The 21,613-nt window shown below is 30.7% G+C and overlaps 1 protein-coding gene across 6 annotated transcripts in view; it reads left to right on the plus strand.

The window, feature by feature from the left end:
* Positions 1 to 186: 186 nt before the first annotated feature.
* LOC139516990 (pyruvate carboxylase, mitochondrial-like) overlaps positions 187 to 21,613 on the plus strand; it is a 38,036-nt gene continuing 16,609 nt past the window's right edge. The window contains exons 1-11 of one of the 6 annotated variants that reach the window (XM_071307512.1): positions 187 to 342; positions 8,295 to 8,531; positions 10,156 to 10,340; positions 10,721 to 10,886; positions 12,291 to 12,436; positions 12,756 to 12,873; positions 13,417 to 13,687; positions 14,290 to 14,452; positions 15,029 to 15,211; positions 16,125 to 16,359; positions 19,617 to 19,637. In XM_071307512.1, coding sequence (XP_071163613.1) covers positions 8,351 to 8,531; positions 10,156 to 10,340; positions 10,721 to 10,886; positions 12,291 to 12,436; positions 12,756 to 12,873; positions 13,417 to 13,687; positions 14,290 to 14,452; positions 15,029 to 15,211; positions 16,125 to 16,359; positions 19,617 to 19,637 — 1,669 coding nt within the window. In that variant the 5' untranslated portion in view covers positions 187 to 342; positions 8,295 to 8,350. Of the gene's footprint in view, positions 343 to 466; positions 533 to 7,198; positions 7,257 to 8,294; positions 8,532 to 10,155; positions 10,341 to 10,720; positions 10,887 to 12,290; positions 12,437 to 12,755; positions 12,874 to 13,416; positions 13,688 to 14,289; positions 14,453 to 15,028; positions 15,212 to 16,124; positions 16,360 to 19,616; positions 19,638 to 21,613 lie in introns of those variants that run through there. The other 5 variants (XM_071307514.1, XM_071307513.1, XM_071307515.1 and 2 more) reach the window with 5 other exon arrangements.

Raw genomic sequence — 21,613 nt, forward strand, 5'->3', positions numbered from 1 at the left:
TGTTTTATAGATATTTCGTACCTCAATACCTGTCGTCACCTTGCGTCTTTGTTTGTTTAAAAAAAAAAAAAGCTTATATTTATACGTAGCAGAATTCTAAAATATTGTATATCAATCATAGAATTTATTCAAGTGTAGATTCTTTAATTATGGCTACCATGTTACCCCTACGTGCAACCAAATACTATCTCGACCAAAGGAAGAGGACAACTAATAATATATTTTGTCAAGCACGGCCCTAATACTCGCCCTTACCGGAAGCACATCGTCTGCATTGGCCAGTTTTTTGTAAGTCCAAAGCATGATAATTATTAGAGTATTGTCGCTTGCATAGATTTATTGGTATGTATATTGTCAGTTATATTTTTCATGATTGATATTAACATCAGGCCTGTTCTTTGCCAAATATATATTCATATATAAATTTGTTTTTCTAAAACGTAAAAATTATGGGTATAAATTACCCAGGGCCATGTCAAGGTAAACATTTAGTGTGTAACTTTTCCTTGAAGGCCGTTTCTTTAATTTCAAGGTATGCAAAATATTTGAAAAGCATGTTGATATTAATTAATTAATTTCTATAAACCTTTAATAATGCAATAATTATTAAAAAATAAGAATAACTGTCATTGTCTTGGAATTCATTTTTCTTGAATTTCAAGGGTATACATATATGTAGGTAAACCATAAAGGAATCATTATAGTATCAATTACTATTGGTTTTTGTGTACAAACTTTGGAAAAAACAAAATATATATATATATCCATGTATACAAACATTTTCCTCAATCCTAGCAGTGCTAGCACCTTGAACTGCTGAAGATAATTTTGATGATAATTGGTATGAATTATCACTGATATCAACATGATAAGAACTTACAGAAGGCAAGCTGGATATACTGAAATGTTTTGATTTCAAACTTAAAAAGTTTCTACTATATACAAATGATGTACATGATATAATGAATGTCACCTATTTATTTTGGTTTTAAGTCTCATTTTTTCTTGTTTGCTGTATCTTCATATTTTATTCAAGTGAATTTCTTTGATAAATTGTGATATTGATCAACTATATTTTGTGTATGCAATGATTGTCAGGTGTACATGTTTATCTGGCAGGTTTCATCTGAATTTGACATCTTATAGCTCAGAGTCATATGGTCAATGTTCAGTTTTTGTGGTTTGATTAGTTTCTTCTTGATGTTATAAGCAAACAGTTACTGTGGAAGTACTTTTATTCTGGGAATCAATTTTTGTGATTTCATATGTGGCATACAAAATAATCAAATGTATGGATGGATTGATTGTGAAATGTTCATGTCTGTCTGTTAGATTTCATCTGACCTTGACATTCTCTTCATGGTTCAATGGTCAATGTTAAGTTTTTGTGGTTTGATTATTTTCTAAGAGGCTATAAGCAAAACGTAACTAGTATGAAAGAACTTTTATTTTGTTTTACATTTTATTTTTTATTTACTTGCTCATGATTTCTCAAATTCAGAGTATTGAAGCTTTCTTTAAAAAAAATCTGATTGAAGAAAAATTCCAGATGTTGTTTAATAATGTAAAATGTGGAATTAAATACTTGTTGGTCTTTCATTACTGACAACATTCATCTGAACAGAACTTGACCTCATTTTCATTGTTCATGGTCAGTTTTGAATTTTAGTTGTTTGGTCTGCTTCTCAGGTACCACATTTCAAGAATTTAATGATTGTAAGGTGTATATAACTGTCTGGCAGTTTCATCTGACCTTAACCTCATTTTCATGGTTCATTGCTTAATTTTAAAATTTATTTGTTTGGTCTGTCTCTCAAATGTTATAAGCATCACATTAGTATGTATAAAATTAATATGGAAATTAGAAGGATTGTAAGGTACATACATGTCTGTCTGGTAAGTTTTAACTGACCTTGACATATTTGACATGGGTCATTGATAAGGTTAAGTTGATGTAGTTCAATCATGATCAGTAAACTGTAAAGCATTAGACATGTTAGAGGTATTTCATGTGTGCTCCCTTATTTTCCCATAAAAATTAAAATTGTTTCAAGCAATAAAACGAGATTGAGACCTTATGAGCTGGAGATTGCTTCTTAGTTTTATTTGAATTTAGTATAGCTTTCACTCTTATAGCCATAATGGGAAATGTACAAAATAGAAATAAGATGACTTTAAGATGTGATATAATTGCCAAATGAGACAATTTTTAACCAGAGACCAAATGACATAGAAGTTATCAACTGTAGGTCACTCTCCAGCCTTCAACAATGAGCAAAACCCATACTGCATGTACATAACAAGCTAGAACAGGTCCCAACTGAACATGTCAAAAGAAAAACAGTTGAAACTAGAAAACTAACCATGCTGACAGCTTCATTTATGAAAAAAACAATAAACAAAAAAATAAATATGATAAATAACAAAAAAACCAAATATGACATACAGCAAAAAAACAACAACCACTGAAATACAGTCTACTGACATGCAAATACAGAACATGTGAAGGTTAAACATGTTTCCAATTACCTAACTTGGGATTTCGGTGCAACAGCACAACACTTTTAACAACTTCAAAATAAATCCAGTTGAAAAGGGCTGAAGTCATCAGATTGATACAAAGCTCAAAACAACAAACAAAAACATGATGAATGTTCATATGTGTATAGTAACAGTATTAATTATGAAAAAGAAGATGTAGTATGACCACCAATGAGACAACTCTCCACAAGAGACTAAATGACACAGAAATTAACAAAATAGGACAGTAAGGTCACTGTTCGGCCTTCAACAATGAGCAAAGCCGAAACTATTAAGTTTTGTCTTAATTTGATGACAAGGGAATCAATATTTATATGATGTGTACCAACATAAACAAAAATCAAAGATCCAATTACAGTGTGAAATTGGTAACCTTTTATATTTGTTATACATGTTATAAGCAGTCTGCATGGTTAGCCACTAGTCCGATGCCCCAGACTAGTAAAATTTCATTCGGACTAGTAAGTTTTTGAAAAATTTTGTTTGGCCCAATAGGAAAAATGTCAGAATATTGGTCTTCGGACTAGGTGTTGAAAAAAGTTTTTGGTGCAGACTGTATAAGGATGGATAACTTTACCAAGATTGTATCTAAATTTACTGCCTCTTGAGTACATTTTAAGTAATTGACCTAACAAATCTTCTCTCTTAAATTCGAATAAAACTAAACAATATTATGTGTAAGCCAAAATGTATGTATTCAGGGTGTAGAGGAGATTAACAATAACACTAAGGGTATTTAAATGTCCCTGGAATTAATGCTATCTGTGTGTTTAATACTACATAGAGAATCAAAGTACTGAAGTACTGACCATCGGATGACCACAAGTTTTTGTGGATGGTCACAAGCACTAGTCTCAGAAAAAAAAATTACATCTCTATACCTGAAAGTGAGGTTAAAGTACAGATTTATTTTTTTTCTGAGACAAATGATAAATTCAACCTCATCGTAATAACTATTATATTGTAGTGATACAAATCAGTATACTCTGTTTTTTTTGGTTATATATTGTATTAATATTTGTATATATATATGTATATGTCGTGTACATGTTATTATTTTGTACAGGTTACCTGTACAAAAATTTTATACAAGTAATTACTTGTATGATGCCATCATACAAGTTATTACTTGTACAAATGCAATTGTACAAGTAATTACTAATACAATTTTTACTGAGAAAAAGATAACTTGTACAAATCATTATTTTACGTCGGCCTATTTTAAGTTCACAACATTGAAATCATTTCCCTTTTAAGAAATTATTTATTACTTAGCCTAAAGGTATCAACTCTCAATGTGTGAGTACATTTTATATATCAAATTCTGGAGTTGGTCATGAAGGCATCCACAAAACATATAAGAAGTTAAAAAAACAATTTGCAAATATCATCAGAGACTTTTTATTCAGATGTTGTGAACATTGTATTTTGAAAAAAGTCGCTCTGAAACCACCAAATTGTTAGTTTGTCCTTTCACATCTACAGACTTTAATTCCTGTTGTCAAGTAGACCTTGTTGACTATCAATCATGTCCAGATGGAGAATAGAAGTGAAGCATGCACTACAAGGACCACTTAACCAAATTCAGTGTATTGCGCCCTTTAAAGTCAAAAAGAGCAGCTGAATTTTTTTTTAAGTGGCTTACCAAACTAAATCTGATGGACAGCACCATAGCTTATAAATTCAAGGTTGCTAGACCATAATTGGACTTATTGTGTAATTCAAGATGGCATGCTTCCTTGTATTGTGCAAACAAATAGGATATGTAATCAAATAGGATATGTAATCTATTAGGCTTGACTTTTGTTTCCAATATATGATATTATGTATGCAACTTTTTGTAATGATGTATGTTTGAAAATAAATGGTTGAAGGGTAACAATTTAATTTTTGCTTTAATACGACTATGTCACTTTGCACCAGAAGTCTGTATTTATGTGGCATCAAGCTGTTTAGCTAAAGTTGTCATGTTAACTGATGTAATTACTTTGCATCCTTCGTTTGTCTGTAAACTTCTAACATTTCAAAATCAATACTTATAATAAATATTTGAAAATAAGGAAAAAAAACCAAACACAAATAAATTTCAAAAATGTGACAAAATGCACAAAAAAATCCAGTCTAACAAACCCAAAAGAGAAGAGTTTTTAGATAAAAGAAGAAACAAATATAACTTAAAGATAGTGAGTTGTACAAGTTATTATCTTTTTCTCAAAAAAAATTTGTACAGGTTATTACTTGTACAATTATATTTGTACAAGTAATAACCTGTATGATTGCATTATACAAGTAATTACTTGTATAAAGTTTTTGTACAAGTAAGAACCTGTACAAAATAATAAAATGTACACAACATATATATAATTTGCATTCATTTGTATATCATTCTTTTCTACTATATTTATAATAGTGCAGTGCAAGTGCATGGTGGATACTCTTCTGTAATAATTTGATTTTTCTAATAGATTCAATGGATTTGAGTAGACATTCATATTTTCCAGCAAAAAAATCAATGTCCTATGCAGAGTTATCGTCCTTGAGAGAGAGCAAAGACTGATAACTCTGCATTGAAGATTGCAAACGTTCTTGAGATACTCTTTCACATACATGTATGCGTTAACACGCTTTTTCTGTACGTGAGCATTGATATTAAAGATTTTTTACTTATATATATAACAGTCTATTATTTGAACTTGGAATTATATTTAATTATGGAATTTTCTTGATTTCTTCTTATTGAATTTTTTTAATAAATTCCATGTTTATTCTGTACTGAAATGTTCTGTGCTGCGCACAACACTTTCTATTACAAAGAAAATAGTATATTTTCAAAAGAATGTACTGTGCCGCGCACAACACTATCTAACCAAAATACATTGTATGGAAAGTGTTATTAACCACTTAAAAGATTATAATACCAAATAAACATAGAATTTATCAAAAAAAATTAAACACAAGAAATTATGTAAATTCCATAATTAAAAATAATTCCAAGTTCAAAAAATAGCCTGTTACATATGTTTAATGACAAAACACTTTCATATTATTAATTTATGTTCTGAAAAAAATATTTTTAGTAGTATGCATTGAAAAAATTAATTTATAACAAGCGATAAGGAATGTTTTTTGCACTTAATGAATGGCTATTATCTATTTTGAATTTATTGAACCATAAAACTAATTTTTGACTCTTCACATTGAATAATCCGCGAAGCATAAATTAGTTTTATGGTTCAATAAAGTTAAAATAAATTATTGCCATTCATTATAAATAAATTTCTATCAAAAGTAAGGCTCAAAGAACTTTTTGTATTATCTATATTAACAATAACAACATACACACATGTTGGCATATGAATACACAACGTCAGAGTGGGCGTGTCGCCATCAAAATTGACAACATTGAAAATAAAACTAATAATTTTAACCAATCAGAAGACAGTAAAAACACCAAATTTATTTATTTGGTAATGTCAGCATATTAATCATGTTTATAGATCAGTTACAGTCCCAACACAAAAGTTACCTATGGAAACTCTAGGCAACAGCAATACACTGGAATGCACTCAGCGTCATCTGATGTAAAAAGCAGTTATGGCTTTTCTTTTCATGACTTGCTTTGTATAATTTGACAATTTATGATGGTTCCACAAAGTGTTCAAGAGCTTAACGTTATATTGTCTACTTTGTATATGCTAACTTGATGTTTATACCTAAGTGAATGTAAGGCCAATATATCCCAAACTCTGTCTGACCAACAAAATGTCAGACAAAAAATTGTTCGGTCAGACAGATATATTTAGATTTTTTACTTGAAAATATAGAAGAAAATATCAAATTTCCTTTTAGGTCAGAAAAACCCTAAAACAGTTTGGTACAGACTGTTAGGCTCACATGAAGAGTTTTGTTATTGCAAAAAAGAACCATAAACAGCTAAAAAAAACCTTAAATAAACTGAAGCAAAATTGTGAAACATTAAGCAAAGGAAAAAATAAGTAAAAAATGTAATTATGCATGTACATGTATACACTTTCCAAATGTTTTACATTTATACACACTAAATACTAGCAAATAGTATAATAAAAGAAACTCCTGGTTGTTCTTAAACTTTATGATGATGATAGGATCTCTATGGCTTTCAATCTCTTAAGTCAAATTTATATTTCCAGTAGATAAAACAATACAAAAATCATACATTCAAAGTAGGCAAGGTAACAAACTGATACTTTGAAGTGCAGCATCCATTCCTGGCCTATCTTTGATTCTGCTGAAAAACAACATAATTGGTATTATTATGATTCTGTTTGATGATGTAGAAATTTTGTTAACTTTTTAGACTAGAATCAAAAGGATGTCTACATGTGCATGATTATCTACATTCTGCTGTGTAGCCAAAAAGCAGTGTTTCTGTTTTACGGAATGATACAATATTTGATCTTGAACTATTAATGATAATGTCTAATGATACGAGAGATTGTACTTTCCACATCCTCACATGTAAATCCTTATTTGAATGTTTTTCACTTTTTGAAAAAGGGGGAAAAGTAATTCCTTAATTGATTGATTATTATATATGTTCGTTTTAATTGCTGAAATACACATGTATATATATATACAGGACATAGATAACTACAAGTAATTTTCTATAATCCAGGATGTATATTTATATAATACATTTACCAGGAAATACATGTAGTAAACATAAACAATTGATGGTGAGGTGAAATACTATTGTTACTTTTATACTTATTTTTCCTATTTGTTTGTCTTTTTGTTGATTTTGAAATATATGATAAGAGCTTTTTACATCAAGTTTACAATACATATTTTCATTTAATATGTTTTACTTAAATTTGTTAATTCATGTAAGTGTAAGATGATATATTGAGTCAGTACATGATTGTAAATTTGTGACTTAAAGTTAGTAGTATTCCATACTTCATTAAATTTGTATTTGAAACTACAAATGTTGACTTTCCTTCATATATTTACTGGACATGCACTGTCAAAATATGAAATCTTGGTTATTATAACATTTATTAATATAATCTATTCATCCTCTTTAATTGTTAATATTTATACTTTTCACCTGATGTGTTTTGTTTATTTTAAGTAAAGTTTTTTCTTGAAGACTAAAGGTAGATAATGATTTACTGATTATAGTTGTAAAGCAGGGCTCTGTCCTTGGCATTACACTAATGTTATGCATGATTTTAAAAGTTTAAGCTTAAAGTTCAATGTCATGTGTCCAGGAATGAAAATTACAGACTCATAGCTTTATCATATGTTTTTCAGTGCTTGCATTTTTTGTATGTCATATTTATTATACATGTGGTAGGTGAGGAATATTATGCATGTTATAACAAAAATTAATGTAAAACAAAAAAGTTCAGAAAGTGGAATGTAAAAAGTTATAAAGAAATACTGTTAAAAGATATTCATTTCAGGACAGATCTGGATTTTTTTTAGATTTGTTAGCAACTTTTAAAAAAGTTCTACAAATTTAATAAATTGCTGCAGAGTCAACAACAAAAAAAAATTTTGGCCATTCTTTTACCTCAAAATTTTAGATTTATTGAAATTAACTTGAAATGTTTGATTCATTTGATTGTTGAATTTCATAATAAAATTATCTATAGAAGACTTATTTTGAGACTCAATTGAATTTTCCTGTAAGTGTTATATTCCATTAATGAATGATTTAAATGCATTTTACTTTTACTGAAAGAATAATGAAGCATTTTATTTTTCAGATTGGAAAGTTACATCAATAAAGACTGAATTATAATAGTGGATTAAAAAACAAGCCATGTTTAGACTGCAGTCAAGGGTGTCCAGTTTGTGTACAACAGCAAGATGTCACTTGGCCGAATCTATACCAACCAAACAGAGACATGGCTATAAGCTTCCAGTTGGACTTGTCCGACAGTATGCCTCTGAACATCCAGCCACTAGACAAAAAATTAAAAAGTTAATGGTGGCCAATAGAGGTGAGAGCTATGAAGGAGTCTAGTGAGAGAGTAGTGGTTTTGTTTTACTATTAACTGTATTCCCCACCATTTCCAACATTTTATGAATGCTCTGATTTGAATAACTGTGTCATTATAGTTATTAAATGACAGACATTTTTAAATTTCTATTAACTGATTTATAAATTTTTCTCTATCTTTCCAAAACGTTTAATCTTCATATACATGGTAAAGTCTATAACTCATATTGCATGTAATACTTGCCTAGCTATTTACTTTGTGGTTATTTCAATGTACTTGGAAAAATCTAAACAATTCATTGCGTTAGATTAAAATTTGTACATGACATATCAGTTGATGTTATCAACTCTTAGTTACTGTGGGTATCCAATCACCTTTGTGGTAGTGAATTACCTATTGCCTGACCAGTTTAAAAAATTGTCAACACAATTTGTCCATTTAAATTGTACAATAGGTATTGTGAGAGCTATTATCAACAGGTGGTCATTTAACTACCTGTAGATTTACCTGGTTTTTTTTTAACAGAGCTAATTTAAATGAATGATAGCTAGCTTGCTTTCCTCATGTCCAATGTCCTGAATGGACTATTCTATTTAGGTATGGGACATTTTACATTTGATACACTACTTGTTCTTTCTAACAAAGATAATTATTGTAAAATTTTTTTTTTGCTAACAATCACAAATAAATCATTGCTGGTAAATCCCACTTTCATAATGAAGAATAAAGCACTGAAATTTCTATTCACTAAGCCTTTGTACTTTTTTTGATATATTGAAAATAAATTTTTCACAGTAATTCCGATTGAAGAAGATCCTGAATATTAAATGAAACTTAGCATCACTACTATTCCATTTCAGGAATCGTAATATAACATGAAAATATATCCCATTATAAAACACCAAGCCACACATAATTCATCTTGTAGAATTATTCACAATTAGATGGGCTATCCAAAAAAATCCATTTCACAAACACTTTAATTCCATATCAGGAATCAGAAACTTAAAATATATCCCACATTAAAACACCATGAAGCAAACATATATCGCCTTTTATTTATAAACTAAAATCACTGATTGAATTTCCATCTTCACTGTAAAGAGACACAAAAAGAAATGGCTTAAAATGTCCCATCTCTAAATAGAATAGTCTATTCAGGACATTGGTCATGATACATGAGGAAAGCAAGCTATCTATCAGTCATTTAAATATTACCTTTTAGTGATTTTTTTTTACTGGGTAGTTAAATGACCACTTGTTGATGAGTTCTCACAATACCTATTGTACAATTTAAATGGACAAATTGTGTTGACAATTTTTTATACTGGTCAGGCAATAGGTATTTAAATACCACAAAGGTGATTGGGTAATGACAGTAAAATTATAATCATAATTGATCCATATGCCTTGTTCTCTTTGTTTTTTCATTATATATATTTCATAGAGAAATATATACGGTTGACAAATACATGTGAATAGAAGATATCTAGTTCTTTTTAATTGCATGTATCTATTGAAAAATCAGAAAAATAGCAAATTCCTTTAACTAAAAAAATTGGCTTTTAAAAAAAAAAAAAAATGATGAAACAACATTAAATCAGCTGAATTTATTACTTTTCAGGTGAAATAGCCATTAGGGTGTTCAGAGCATGTACTGAAATGGATATACGGACAGTGGCTATATACTCAGAACAGGATAGAATGCACATGCATAGACAAAAGGCTGATGAAGGTTATTTAATAGGTAAAGGTCTGCCACCTGTAGCTGCCTACCTTAATATACCTGAGATCATACAAATAGCACAGGTATTATCAATATATGTGTTTCCATATTATATCTAATAAAAAAAAACAGACAGTGGCAGATTAAGGTGCCCGGTGTGCCCCTAAAATTGCAAAATTTAAATGTTTTGGAATAAATCAAATGTTTTAACATGCTCTGCTTGGCTAATTTGTTCAAATCACATCTCATAAACCTCAAATCCTGTAATTCATGAAAACAAACTTTATGCTCTTTCCCTTATTGATAAGTGGCAATTGTTCAACCCTCTAAAATTTGAGATGTGTTTCTGAGAAAAATCTTATATTGTAATTTATTCTTTTAAAACTATTTCTCATTGTTTGTCGAGAAGTTTTAACACTGCTCCTTCATATACTTTTCTGTACTTCTATAAACTGTTTTATAGGAAAATGAAGTAGATGCTATCCATCCAGGATATGGATTTTTATCAGAGCGATCAGATTTTGCAGATGCTTGTGTAGATGCTGGTATACAGTTGATTGGTCCATCACCAGAGGTCATCAGAAAAATGGGCGATAAAGTAGAGGCAAGACAGGCAGCTATTGATGCTGGTAATAATATATGAAGCTTCTTCCTTTCAGTTGAAAGGATTCATATACAAACATATGTGTGTTTCCTATTTCGGACTTCTTTTACTTCAAGGGTCCCTATACTTTAGAGTAAGAGTTCATTCATTGTTTTGGTTAGGTTAGGAGATGTTTGAGGTTAGGTTTTAGGGTTAGAGCTAGTGTCAGGTTTAGGTATAGGTTAGGGTAAGGGTTGGGGTCAAGGATAGTTCAGTATAGCTCTATATGGGTTGGGACCCGTTAAGTAAAAGAAGGTCCCTATTTCTCTACCTTCCCTGTATTTATATAACATAACACTGTTATTTCGGTCTTCATTTCTTTTAGACAATAAATTCAAATTAAAAAAATCGTATCTGCTCTATCTCAAAAAGATTACTATTGGGAAAAATAATATCGAAATTATACAAACTTCTACCAGCCCTATTTCAAAATGTGAACAATTCTATGTTAAGGGGGTCTAAAATTCAGTTTGACAGTTTCAGACATACTAATTTTTTACCTTTTTTAACTAGACCAAGTCACTACTTAACATAAAGCTACATCACACAAATTTTTTCAACATGTAGTTTCACCCCCTTGTTTTATATTTCATGCATCAAATATCAGAAATAAATTTGGATGAAAAAAATGATGAAAAAAAAATGCAAATTATACACTGTTTACACTAGAGACTATATTTGTAGACAACGAAAACCAAAGGACGATAACTGTATCCTTGGACCAAATAGCCTATCTTAAAGTTTGTATTATGCCCCATTTGGCATTATGATTTCTGGTCTGTGCGTCCACTCGTCTGTCTGTTCGCCTGTTCTTCATTGGTTCGTCCGTCCGTTATTCCGTCTATCCCGCTTCAGGTTAAAGCTATTGGTCAAAGTGGTTTTTGATGAAGTTGAAGTCCAATCAACTTGAAACTTAGTACACATGTTACTGTTGATATGATTTTTCTAATTTTCATGCCAAATTAGAGTTTTTACCTCATTTTCACGATCCACTGAACTTAGAAAATGATAATGTGGATGGGGCATCTCTGTACTAAGGAAACATTCTTGTTTGGTCATTTTTCAATAAGCATTGTTAAAGTCAGAATTTCTCTCCCATAGACTCAATTAAAAAAATGTAAAATAAAAAATCTCGACCTTCCTTCTATTTTCTTTCAAAGATGTAATAGGAAACACACATATAATTTTATTTGTCCTAGGTAACAAACTCACATCTTATATCGCAACTTGTTTAAGCCTGTATATGAAGGAAAATATTTTGAAAAAGCATAGTAGTTTTGCAGTGGCATAAAATATACATTTTACTCATAACTGCACCTGTAAACTAAGCTTAAATACACGGAGCTAAAGACGATGTACATTATTATTTACTCAATATTTATATTTTCAGGTGTACAAGTTGTACCTGGAACACCTGGCCCAGTAGAAAATGCTGAAGAAGCTTATCTGTTTTGTGAACAGTATGGTCTACCTGTTATATTTAAAGCAGCATTTGGTGGAGGTGGCAGGGGTATGAGGGTTGTGAGAAAATTAGAGGTGAGAATAATTGTTTATGAGGAAATTTCTGCTGTTTGTATATTTGGTCATGAGTCTGAACTTTGAAAGAAAAAACAAAAAGAACGGGTGATCTCTGATGTACCTTCTCAACCAGAGGCACCTGCTCATGCCATTTAAAACTAAATGATAATTGATACTTACAGTAAAAAGTACAAAATAGTCATGGTCATCATTAATATTAATTTGATATCCATAATTGAAAATGAAAAAATATAGTGGGAACCCTGAAGTGGAACATATTGAAATATTCAAAAAGGGTTGGATATATAATTCAATTTGAGCAAATTTACTATTTTAGGAAGTTGAAGAAAATTTTCATCGAGCATACTCTGAAGCAGAATCAGCCTTTGGCAATGGAGCTTTGTTTTTAGAGAAATTCATAGAGAGACCTAGACATATAGAAGTACAGATCATAGGTTTGTATATTAATCAGATCCAATATTTAAGAATTTTAAATCTCTTGTTGTTTGACAATAGTGTTGAAATATCAGCTTGTTGCAAAGGACATTATTGTACAGTCAAACCTGCCATAATCATCATCTAATTTCAACAGTCACCTGCTATCGCCGGTCACTTTCAGATCCACCAAAATGATTTCTCTACTGTGGATTTATTTATTTTCGTGGGTACCAAATCTCTTGGATTAAAGAAAATTTATATGTATGTTGATGTTTAATTTCATGGTTTTGCCGAAGTCTGCATACAAGCCTATAGAAAATTTGTCATTTGTTGAACATTTAATTTTGTGGTTTATCTGTGCCCACGAAATCCACGAAAATTGGTATTCAACGAATAATAATGAACCCACAGTATATAATTTAACTCTTTGCAGCAGCCACCTAATTTTTGGCAACTACAAACAGTCATTGCAATATTTGTGCACTATGCTGACAAACCATAAAATGCTGAATTTTAAGGTGCTCATATATTTGTGCCCTTAAATGTTGTTTGTGTTTTAGGCGATTCCCATGGAAATATTGTTCATCTGTATGAAAGAGATTGTTCTGTACAGAGACGACATCAGAAGGTTGTAGAGATAGCACCAGCCCCACAATTACCCAGAGAGATTAGAGATAGTATGACAGCTGATGCTGTAAAACTGGCCCAGTTTGTAGGATATGAGAATGCTGGTACTGTGGAGTTCCTACTCGATACAAATGGACAGTACTTCTTTATTGAAGTTAATGCTCGTCTACAGGTAGAACATACAGTTACAGAAGAAGTCACAGGGTAATTGTATTCCTATGATTTTATAGAATATCTTATTTGAAATGGTTTTAAAAAAAAAGTTAAGATATATGGGAACAAAGTTTTTCTAATTCCAACTGAAAACCTTTTGTCCCCTTATGATGTAACTTCAAATTTTTTGATAGGTGAGACTTCTCTCTTGCTTTCAATTCCAGAATTAAATTTGTTCAAAAATCATGTCAGAAGCATTTTAATGACTGGGTCCTTATTGATGATTTTTTTTTTATGCCCCACCTAAGATAGTAGAGGGGCATTATGTTTTCTGGTCTGTGGGTCCAATCATCTGTCTGTTCGTTCGTCTGTTCGTCCGTATATTGTTCGTCCCGCTTCAGGTTAAAGTTTTTGGTCAAGGTAGTTTTTGATGGAGTTGAAGTCCAATCAACTTGAAACTTAGTATACATGTTCCCTATGATATGATCTTTCTAATTTTAATGCCCAAATTAGAGTGTTTACCCCAATTTCACGGTCCACTGATCATAGAAAATGGGCATCCGTGTACTTGGGACACATTCTTGTTTTTACATAGTATTTCAGTCTATTAATGAATACATTCAGTCAACAATAAAACTATTATGATATTACAGAGTCGATTTGGTACAATCCCAGATTAAAGTGGCTGAAGGTAGAAGTCTGAAAGAAATTGGACTAGAACAAGACAAGATTGCATTACATGGTTGTGCTATACAATGTAGGATGACAACAGAAGATCCAGCCAGACAATTTCAACCAGACACTGGTAGAATAGAGGTCTGTTCTTTTAAATTAATTATAATTAATTCACCCCAAAAACTTTGTCAGATTATGTAAAAACTTATATTTAATAAAAATATATATATAAAAAAGGTTTTGGTTAAGGTAGTTGTTCCCACATCTACTTTAAACTTAGTACCGGTACATATATTTAAGATTGATTGGTCATATGGACCTTATACATATGGTCTAGACTATATTTAGATATTCCAATATTCAACTGATTTTTCTTTACATGGATGACTCAAATATGAAAATAACGGTTTTTATTTTTGAATTTTTTTTCTTTCTTTATAGACTCCTCAAAAACAATGAAAATTAACAATTTTATGCAAGGCTATGAATTGATACCTTTTTGCAGTATAGAGGATCTTTTCAATTTTAGGATTGCTCATAGAATTGTTTAATTTTAAATCCTAGCTTGGTATTCAGTTTATTACTTTTCTTCTTAATTTTTTTTTCGATATCATAGAATTTCTCAAATAGATATTTTATATTTAAATTATTGCTATGTTTGGAATAAACAGCAGAGATATGATCAAAGAAACTTGACATAGTATTTTACTTTTCCAGGTATTCAGAAGTGGAGAAGGTATGGGTATAAGACTGGACAGTGCGTTAGGTTTTGCTGGTGCCATTATATCTCCATACTATGATTCTTTGCTGGTCAAAGTTATTGCTCATGCCTGGGATCACCCTTCAGCCTGTGCTAAAATGTTAAGAACTCTCAAAGAATTCAGAATTAGAGGTGTGAAGGTATGTTATTTATTACAGTGTAATTGGTATTTGTATATTTTAAACACCATAAACAATCTTCATTAAATAATCAAAATTTCAATTTCAAATGCTATAAAGGGCAATATTTAACATCAAGTGGATCTGAGACTAGAATGAGAGGAAATATATGACCTTCAAATCTATATTTTAGTGATATATATATATTAAACTGTAAAAAAAAACCCTGAGACTCCTTGATGTTCAAATTTCAGTATGCTCAACAACTTCTTATTTGGTTATTAAGAAAAGAGGTCCATGCCACTTTAACGTTTTAACAGACACGGTCAGTTATCTACCTTTATCAAAGTTAGTTAGGGACTAAGGGAGATAATTTGTCTTCTCAACATAGCTATTCAATACTCATAGTACTATCTACCAAAGGGAGAGGATTTATCTTCCCTACCAAACAATTTGATTTATTATTTATTCAAAATAAACCAGATTATAAATCCTTCCTTTAATCTGTTTATTATATTAAACAGATTAAAGGAAGGATACCAAAGGCAATCAAAAAGTATTAGTCCAAGATAAACAGACTAGTACCATGGTTTAAAAAGGAAAACAATAATGAAAAGAACTAACAAGTCTTCTCAATGCTTTATGATAAAAAAAACTTAGTCAAACCGCAACTAAAAACCAAGAGTGAACTCATGTGCTCCAGAGGGAAGGCAATTCCACCTCTGCTAACGGAATCCCAATCTCATTATTGAAAGTGAAAACTCAATATAAAGTTGCATCATGTGATGTCACCATCAAAACATTTTCTATTTTACACAGAAATCAGTTATTAGCATGCATTAGTTTCTGTCAATGCATATTCTCCATAGAAATTCCATATAATTAACAAGTTTACACAGATTTTGTTTGATACAATTTTCACCTGTATTTCCAGACTAATATTCCTTTCCTGTTGAATGTATTAGAACATAAACAGTTCCTGTCAGGTGTGGTGGATACCTACTTCATTGATGAGAATCCACAACTGTTCCAATTTAATCCATCTCAGAACAGAGCACAGAAATTATTGAATTATTTAGGACAATGCATGGTCAATGGTCCAATGACACCATTTGCTACTGATATTCCACCATCTGAGATACAACCAACAGTACCAGAACTGCCAATTGGTAAGTTTTCTTATATCTGGAATAAAGTGTTTTAGAAAATATGTAACATTATCAGAGATCATTGAAGGAAAGAAAAATGTTGGATTCTGACATTTTTTTAGACATCAATAAATTTGTTAAAATTAAGTCTCACTGATATTTTTTGCACCACTGAAATTGTTAAAAGTTAAGTCAGACATTTTTTAGACATCAATAACTTTGTTTAAAGTTAAGTCTCACATTTTGAAAAACATTAATAACTTTGTTAAAACTTCGCTGTATTTCATGAAACTTGGACAGAAATTTGATCAGGATCTAAAAATTGCACCATGATCACAATTTTGAAATTACTTCTTAACACTTTTTGTATTTTACTTATAAATGGATTCTTCTTTTAAAATTTTAATTGTCTGAGAATCTTACATAATTTGCCATATCAGGTAGAATATCAGTGTATCAACTGTATAAGTATACTTAAGTTTTTCCCTATGTTAGAAGTAACTGTTGAACTAACAAAACCTTTTATACAGATATGACACAGCGTGCTGTTTCATGGAAAGCTGTTTTGAAATTAAAGAGAGGACTTTACAAAATACTGTGACCTAAATTAAATGTAATTTTGTAAAACCTTAGACATTTGCAGTAATAAAGGGTAACAATTTTGTCCATTCATTAATTAACAGAATTTTTTTACATAGTCCCATTGTGCACCTATTTATTTTTTTGTCAAGTTTATTTTTTCGGGATTTCATAATAAAAACATTCTGTCTGTGCCTGTCCAAAGTCAGGAGCCGGTAGTTCAGTGGTTGTAGTTAGTTCATGTCTGTCATATTTGTTTCTTGTAGAATGTTTTGTTATAAATTCGGCTGTTACAAATTGTTTAATATTTGGTTATATCGGGAACCTTTTACAGCCAACCACATGGTATGGGATGGGTTTTGCTCATTGTAGCCTATAATTGCTTACATCCACTTTATTTGAAGTTTGGTGGATAGATGTTTCATTGGCAATTATTGCACATCTCTATATTTGTATATGAATGAAAAGGTTTTGTAGTGCAAGAACTTTTTCATATCGAAATAAGGGGTAAACAGCTTGTATCCACAGTTCCTAAACCACTGACTTCATATGAAAGAAATGATTACAGGAACTTTTCTACATAATGCAATTGCGCAGGTCTTGTTTCTGTCTTATCCATAAGATGAACTAAGAATTTGCTAGCTCTTTTCACAATTTTTGTTGAGCCTTCAACTTTAGTTGAAAAAGCGAGACTAAGCGCTCCTACATTCTGTCGTCGTTGTCGGCAGCGTCCACAAATATTCACTCTGTGGTTAAAGTTTTTGAAATTTTAATAACTTTCTTAAACTGTCCTGGATTTCTACCAAACTTGGACAGAAGCTTGTTTATGATCATAAGATAGTATCCAGAAGTAAATTTTGTAGAATAAAATTCCATTTTTTCCGTATTTTACTTATAAATGGACTTAGTTTTTCTGCCAGGAAATATTACATTCACTCTGTGGTTAAAATTTTTAAAATTTTAATTACTTTCTTAAACTTTCCTAGGTTGGTACCAAACTTGGACAGAAGCTTGTTTATGTTCATAAGATAGTATCCAGAAGTAAATTTTGTAAAAAAAAAAATCCATTTTTCCGTATTTTACTTTTAAATGGACTTAGATTTTCTGCCAGGAAACAACACATTCACTATGTGGTTAAACTTTTTTAAATTTTAATAACTTTCTAATACTATTTTGGATTTGTACCAAACTTGGACAGAAGCTTGTTTATGATCAAAAGCTAGTATCTAGAAGGAAATTTTGTAAAAAAATGAATCTATTTTTTCGTATTTTACTTTTAAATGGACTTAGATTTTCTGCCAGGAAACAACACATTCACTATGTGGTTAAACTTTTTTAAATTTTAATAACTTTCTTATATTATTTTGGATTTGTACCAAACTTGGACAGAAGCTTGTTTATGATCAAAAGCTAGTATCTAGAAGGAAATTTAGTTTTCTTCCAGTTAACATTACATTCAGTCTGCAGTTAAAGTTTTTAAACATTTATTAGATTCATAAACTATCCTGGATTTTTACCCAACTTGGACAGAAGCTTCTTACAATCAAAAGATAGTATCAACAGGAATATTTTATTGATTTATTTCCTCATTTTTGTTGCGCCTGCAATTAACAGAAAGAGTAGGCGAGACACTGGGTTCCACAGAACCCTTACAAATTTTTATTAAGTTTTATATACAATTCCAAATCCTGGTCAAGTAAATGGTAATGATGGACTTGTTTTTACAGTAAATGTTTTAATACTAAATGTCAGACTGTACGTTACTGATTTTAATTGAGAATTGAATGCTTCTTTTTATGCCCCACCTACGATGGTCTGTGTGCCCGTCCATCCGTTGGTCCTACCGCCCGTCTGTCTGTCCCACTTCAGGTTAAAGTTTTTGGTCAAGGTAGTTTTTTATGAAGTTGAAGTCCAATCAACTTGAAACTTAGTACACATGTTCCCCATGATATAATCTTTCTAATTATCATGCCAAATTAAAGTTTTTGACCCCAATTTCGCAGTCCACTGAACATAGAAAATGATAGTGCGAAATTCAGGTTAAAGTTTTGGTTAAAGATTTTGGTCAAGGTAGTTTTTGATGAAGTTGAAGTCACATCAACTTGAAAATTAGTACACATGTTCTCTATGATATGATATTTCTAATTTTAATTCCATATTAAAGTTTTAACCCCAATTTCACAGTCCACTTAACATGGAATATAATAGTGCGAGTGGGGCATCCATGTACTATGGACACATTCTTGTTGTATATTTTTTGGGCATAAAAGCCTTGACCAAAAAACATTTTGTATGAAGTGTTTCATCCTATGAAATTACTGAAAAAAAACCATTCAATACTTATACATGTAATTACGTTTTTTTGTAAGGATTCTGCAAACATGATTTCTATCGAGTTTTCTTTTAATAACTTGTGTACTTTATTGTTGAAGCTCGTGCCATCATGAATATTACATCTCATTTTGAAATAATGGTTAATTTTAGAATGATTCAAGATTGTTGTGAAATATACATGTGGTATAATTTTTACTATACATTTTGTTTTTAGACAACTTTTTTTTGTATAAAAAAAAATAGATTACAAGTTTTAAGATTCAAAGTCAGTAGTGTTTCAAAATTTTCTATTGTGATTCCCCTACATTCTATGAAATAAGACTCAACAAAATAATAAAAAAAAACTAATTTTAAATCCTATATAGATGTTGAAACAGGGTTACATGGTAAGAGAATTACACTAAGACATTTATGTTCTTAATTTAGCTTTACATGTGCATGGATTTATTTATGAATTTCAAAATATAGTATCAAATATTATTTGCTATATTCTTTGAAGAACAATTTTAGTTATATATTTGGCAACCTGCCTTTTAATTGATGAGTATTTCCAGCTTTAAGCATGTCAGTTATTGACACATTTTGTTTTGATAGTTTCTGAATCACTGTACATCTCCATGCTTTGTATAGTACTTTGCATAAGCTGAATAAGATGCTGAGCTTTATAATCATTATCAAACTGAGCAGCAAACTACGGGGTATATGTTGTTACATATTTATTATGAAGAACTTTATAATATAAAACTCAACTGACATTTAGGTCTGAGTAACAAATAAAATCACATTTTAGGTTTTTTCTATACATGCTTGATTGCACAAAATGTGGTTCACCAAAAGAGTTTTTCAATCAAAGGTTTTAAACATTTTCAGTACAGGTCTTAACCCTTACCATGCTGAATTGATTTAAGAAATTGTCTAAATTTCGAGTATTTGCAAAAATATGCAAATTATATGCAAATGAGCTGTACCCTGATGCTGATGCATATTGATTGCATGAAATCTAAGATAGCGGTTCACGGGGTGCGGTGGGCGGGAATTTGCCCCAAAGTTAGTTACCATTCTGCAAAAAGCGTAAATTTTTACGTTTTTTTGTTGTTTTTTTCTCGGACCTGGAAGTCCAAGGGATGCTAATAGATGCATCCAACTGTAGTTTGCATGTATAGTGGACCCCAGTGAACACATTTATCATAAAAGTTGCTTGGTCGGAGTGAAACTGATCTGGGTACACCATTCTCAAGAAGGTCATTTGCAACAAAATTCAAAAAGTTTCCAATTTTTCTGATTTTGTACTTTAACTGTACCTGCAACGGGACATTGTCGTTGCCTAGCCGATTTTGATAACAAACACAATCAGTAGTTATATGCCTTCACGGTTACACTATTTATCAAAGTTTCAGGCCTCATAACTTTGTGTTTATGACCTCGAAGGTAAGCCCACCCCTCCAAAAACCCAATTTTGTCCAATTTCAATTTTAGAAGTTGGTATTTGAGCTAAAAATGAACATTAAAATTGAGAAACATGACAATTCATAGTGTTAGATTGAGGAAACATGCAAACACTTCGAATTAAATGGCATTATGATGACCTTCAAATGTATGGAGAGCCATTGGTGCCAAATAACAGTGGTTTTGGTATGACCTTAATATTACGACCCCCACATGTTAAGGGTTAAAATTCATAACAAAAAAACTAAAATCCACATTCACAATGGCCTGCTTCTTACTTGAAAATATGCAATACTATGTACTTAACTAATATAAAGTAACTAACATAATTTAATCATACTTGGCATGGTCATAAATATTCTACAGTGGTGATTTTTTTGCAATTTTACATTTAAAGCAGCGATGCAGCCACAGGACATCTGGTAGTTTTGTTTTAAATGAAATATTTTTATAACTATAGTTGTAATTTTGCAAGTTTTATAAATGATAGTTGAACTCTCTAGGTTATTTTACACCCAAAACTAGAAAGGGCCATCCATCATTATCATTTTGTAGTTAGACATTTGATGGAGGGGAATATTATGAGATTAAGGAAAAAACATATTGAAGGTTTACTGCTTATTATGATAGATGTTTAGTATGCAGCTGTCAATGTTACCATGGTTACAGCATGGAATGGTCTTTTTATTCTGCATTGTACAACAAATGTTGGATGAAGCTGAATGTATTTTAGTATTACACATATAAAACACATGTATTATCACAGTTTTACACAGTAAACAGTAGACAGTTGAATGAATATGCAACTGTTATGTTTATATTCAAAAATGTATTATTTAAATGTTGAATAACCGTAACCGACTCTATATTGAAATATCAGATGTTAAATGGTCAATGGATAACTATGACAAATTCA

This window comes from Mytilus edulis, chromosome 3, assembly GCF_963676685.1.
Source record: "Mytilus edulis chromosome 3, xbMytEdul2.2, whole genome shotgun sequence".
In the NCBI taxonomy this organism is placed as follows: domain Eukaryota; kingdom Metazoa; phylum Mollusca; class Bivalvia; order Mytilida; family Mytilidae; genus Mytilus; species Mytilus edulis.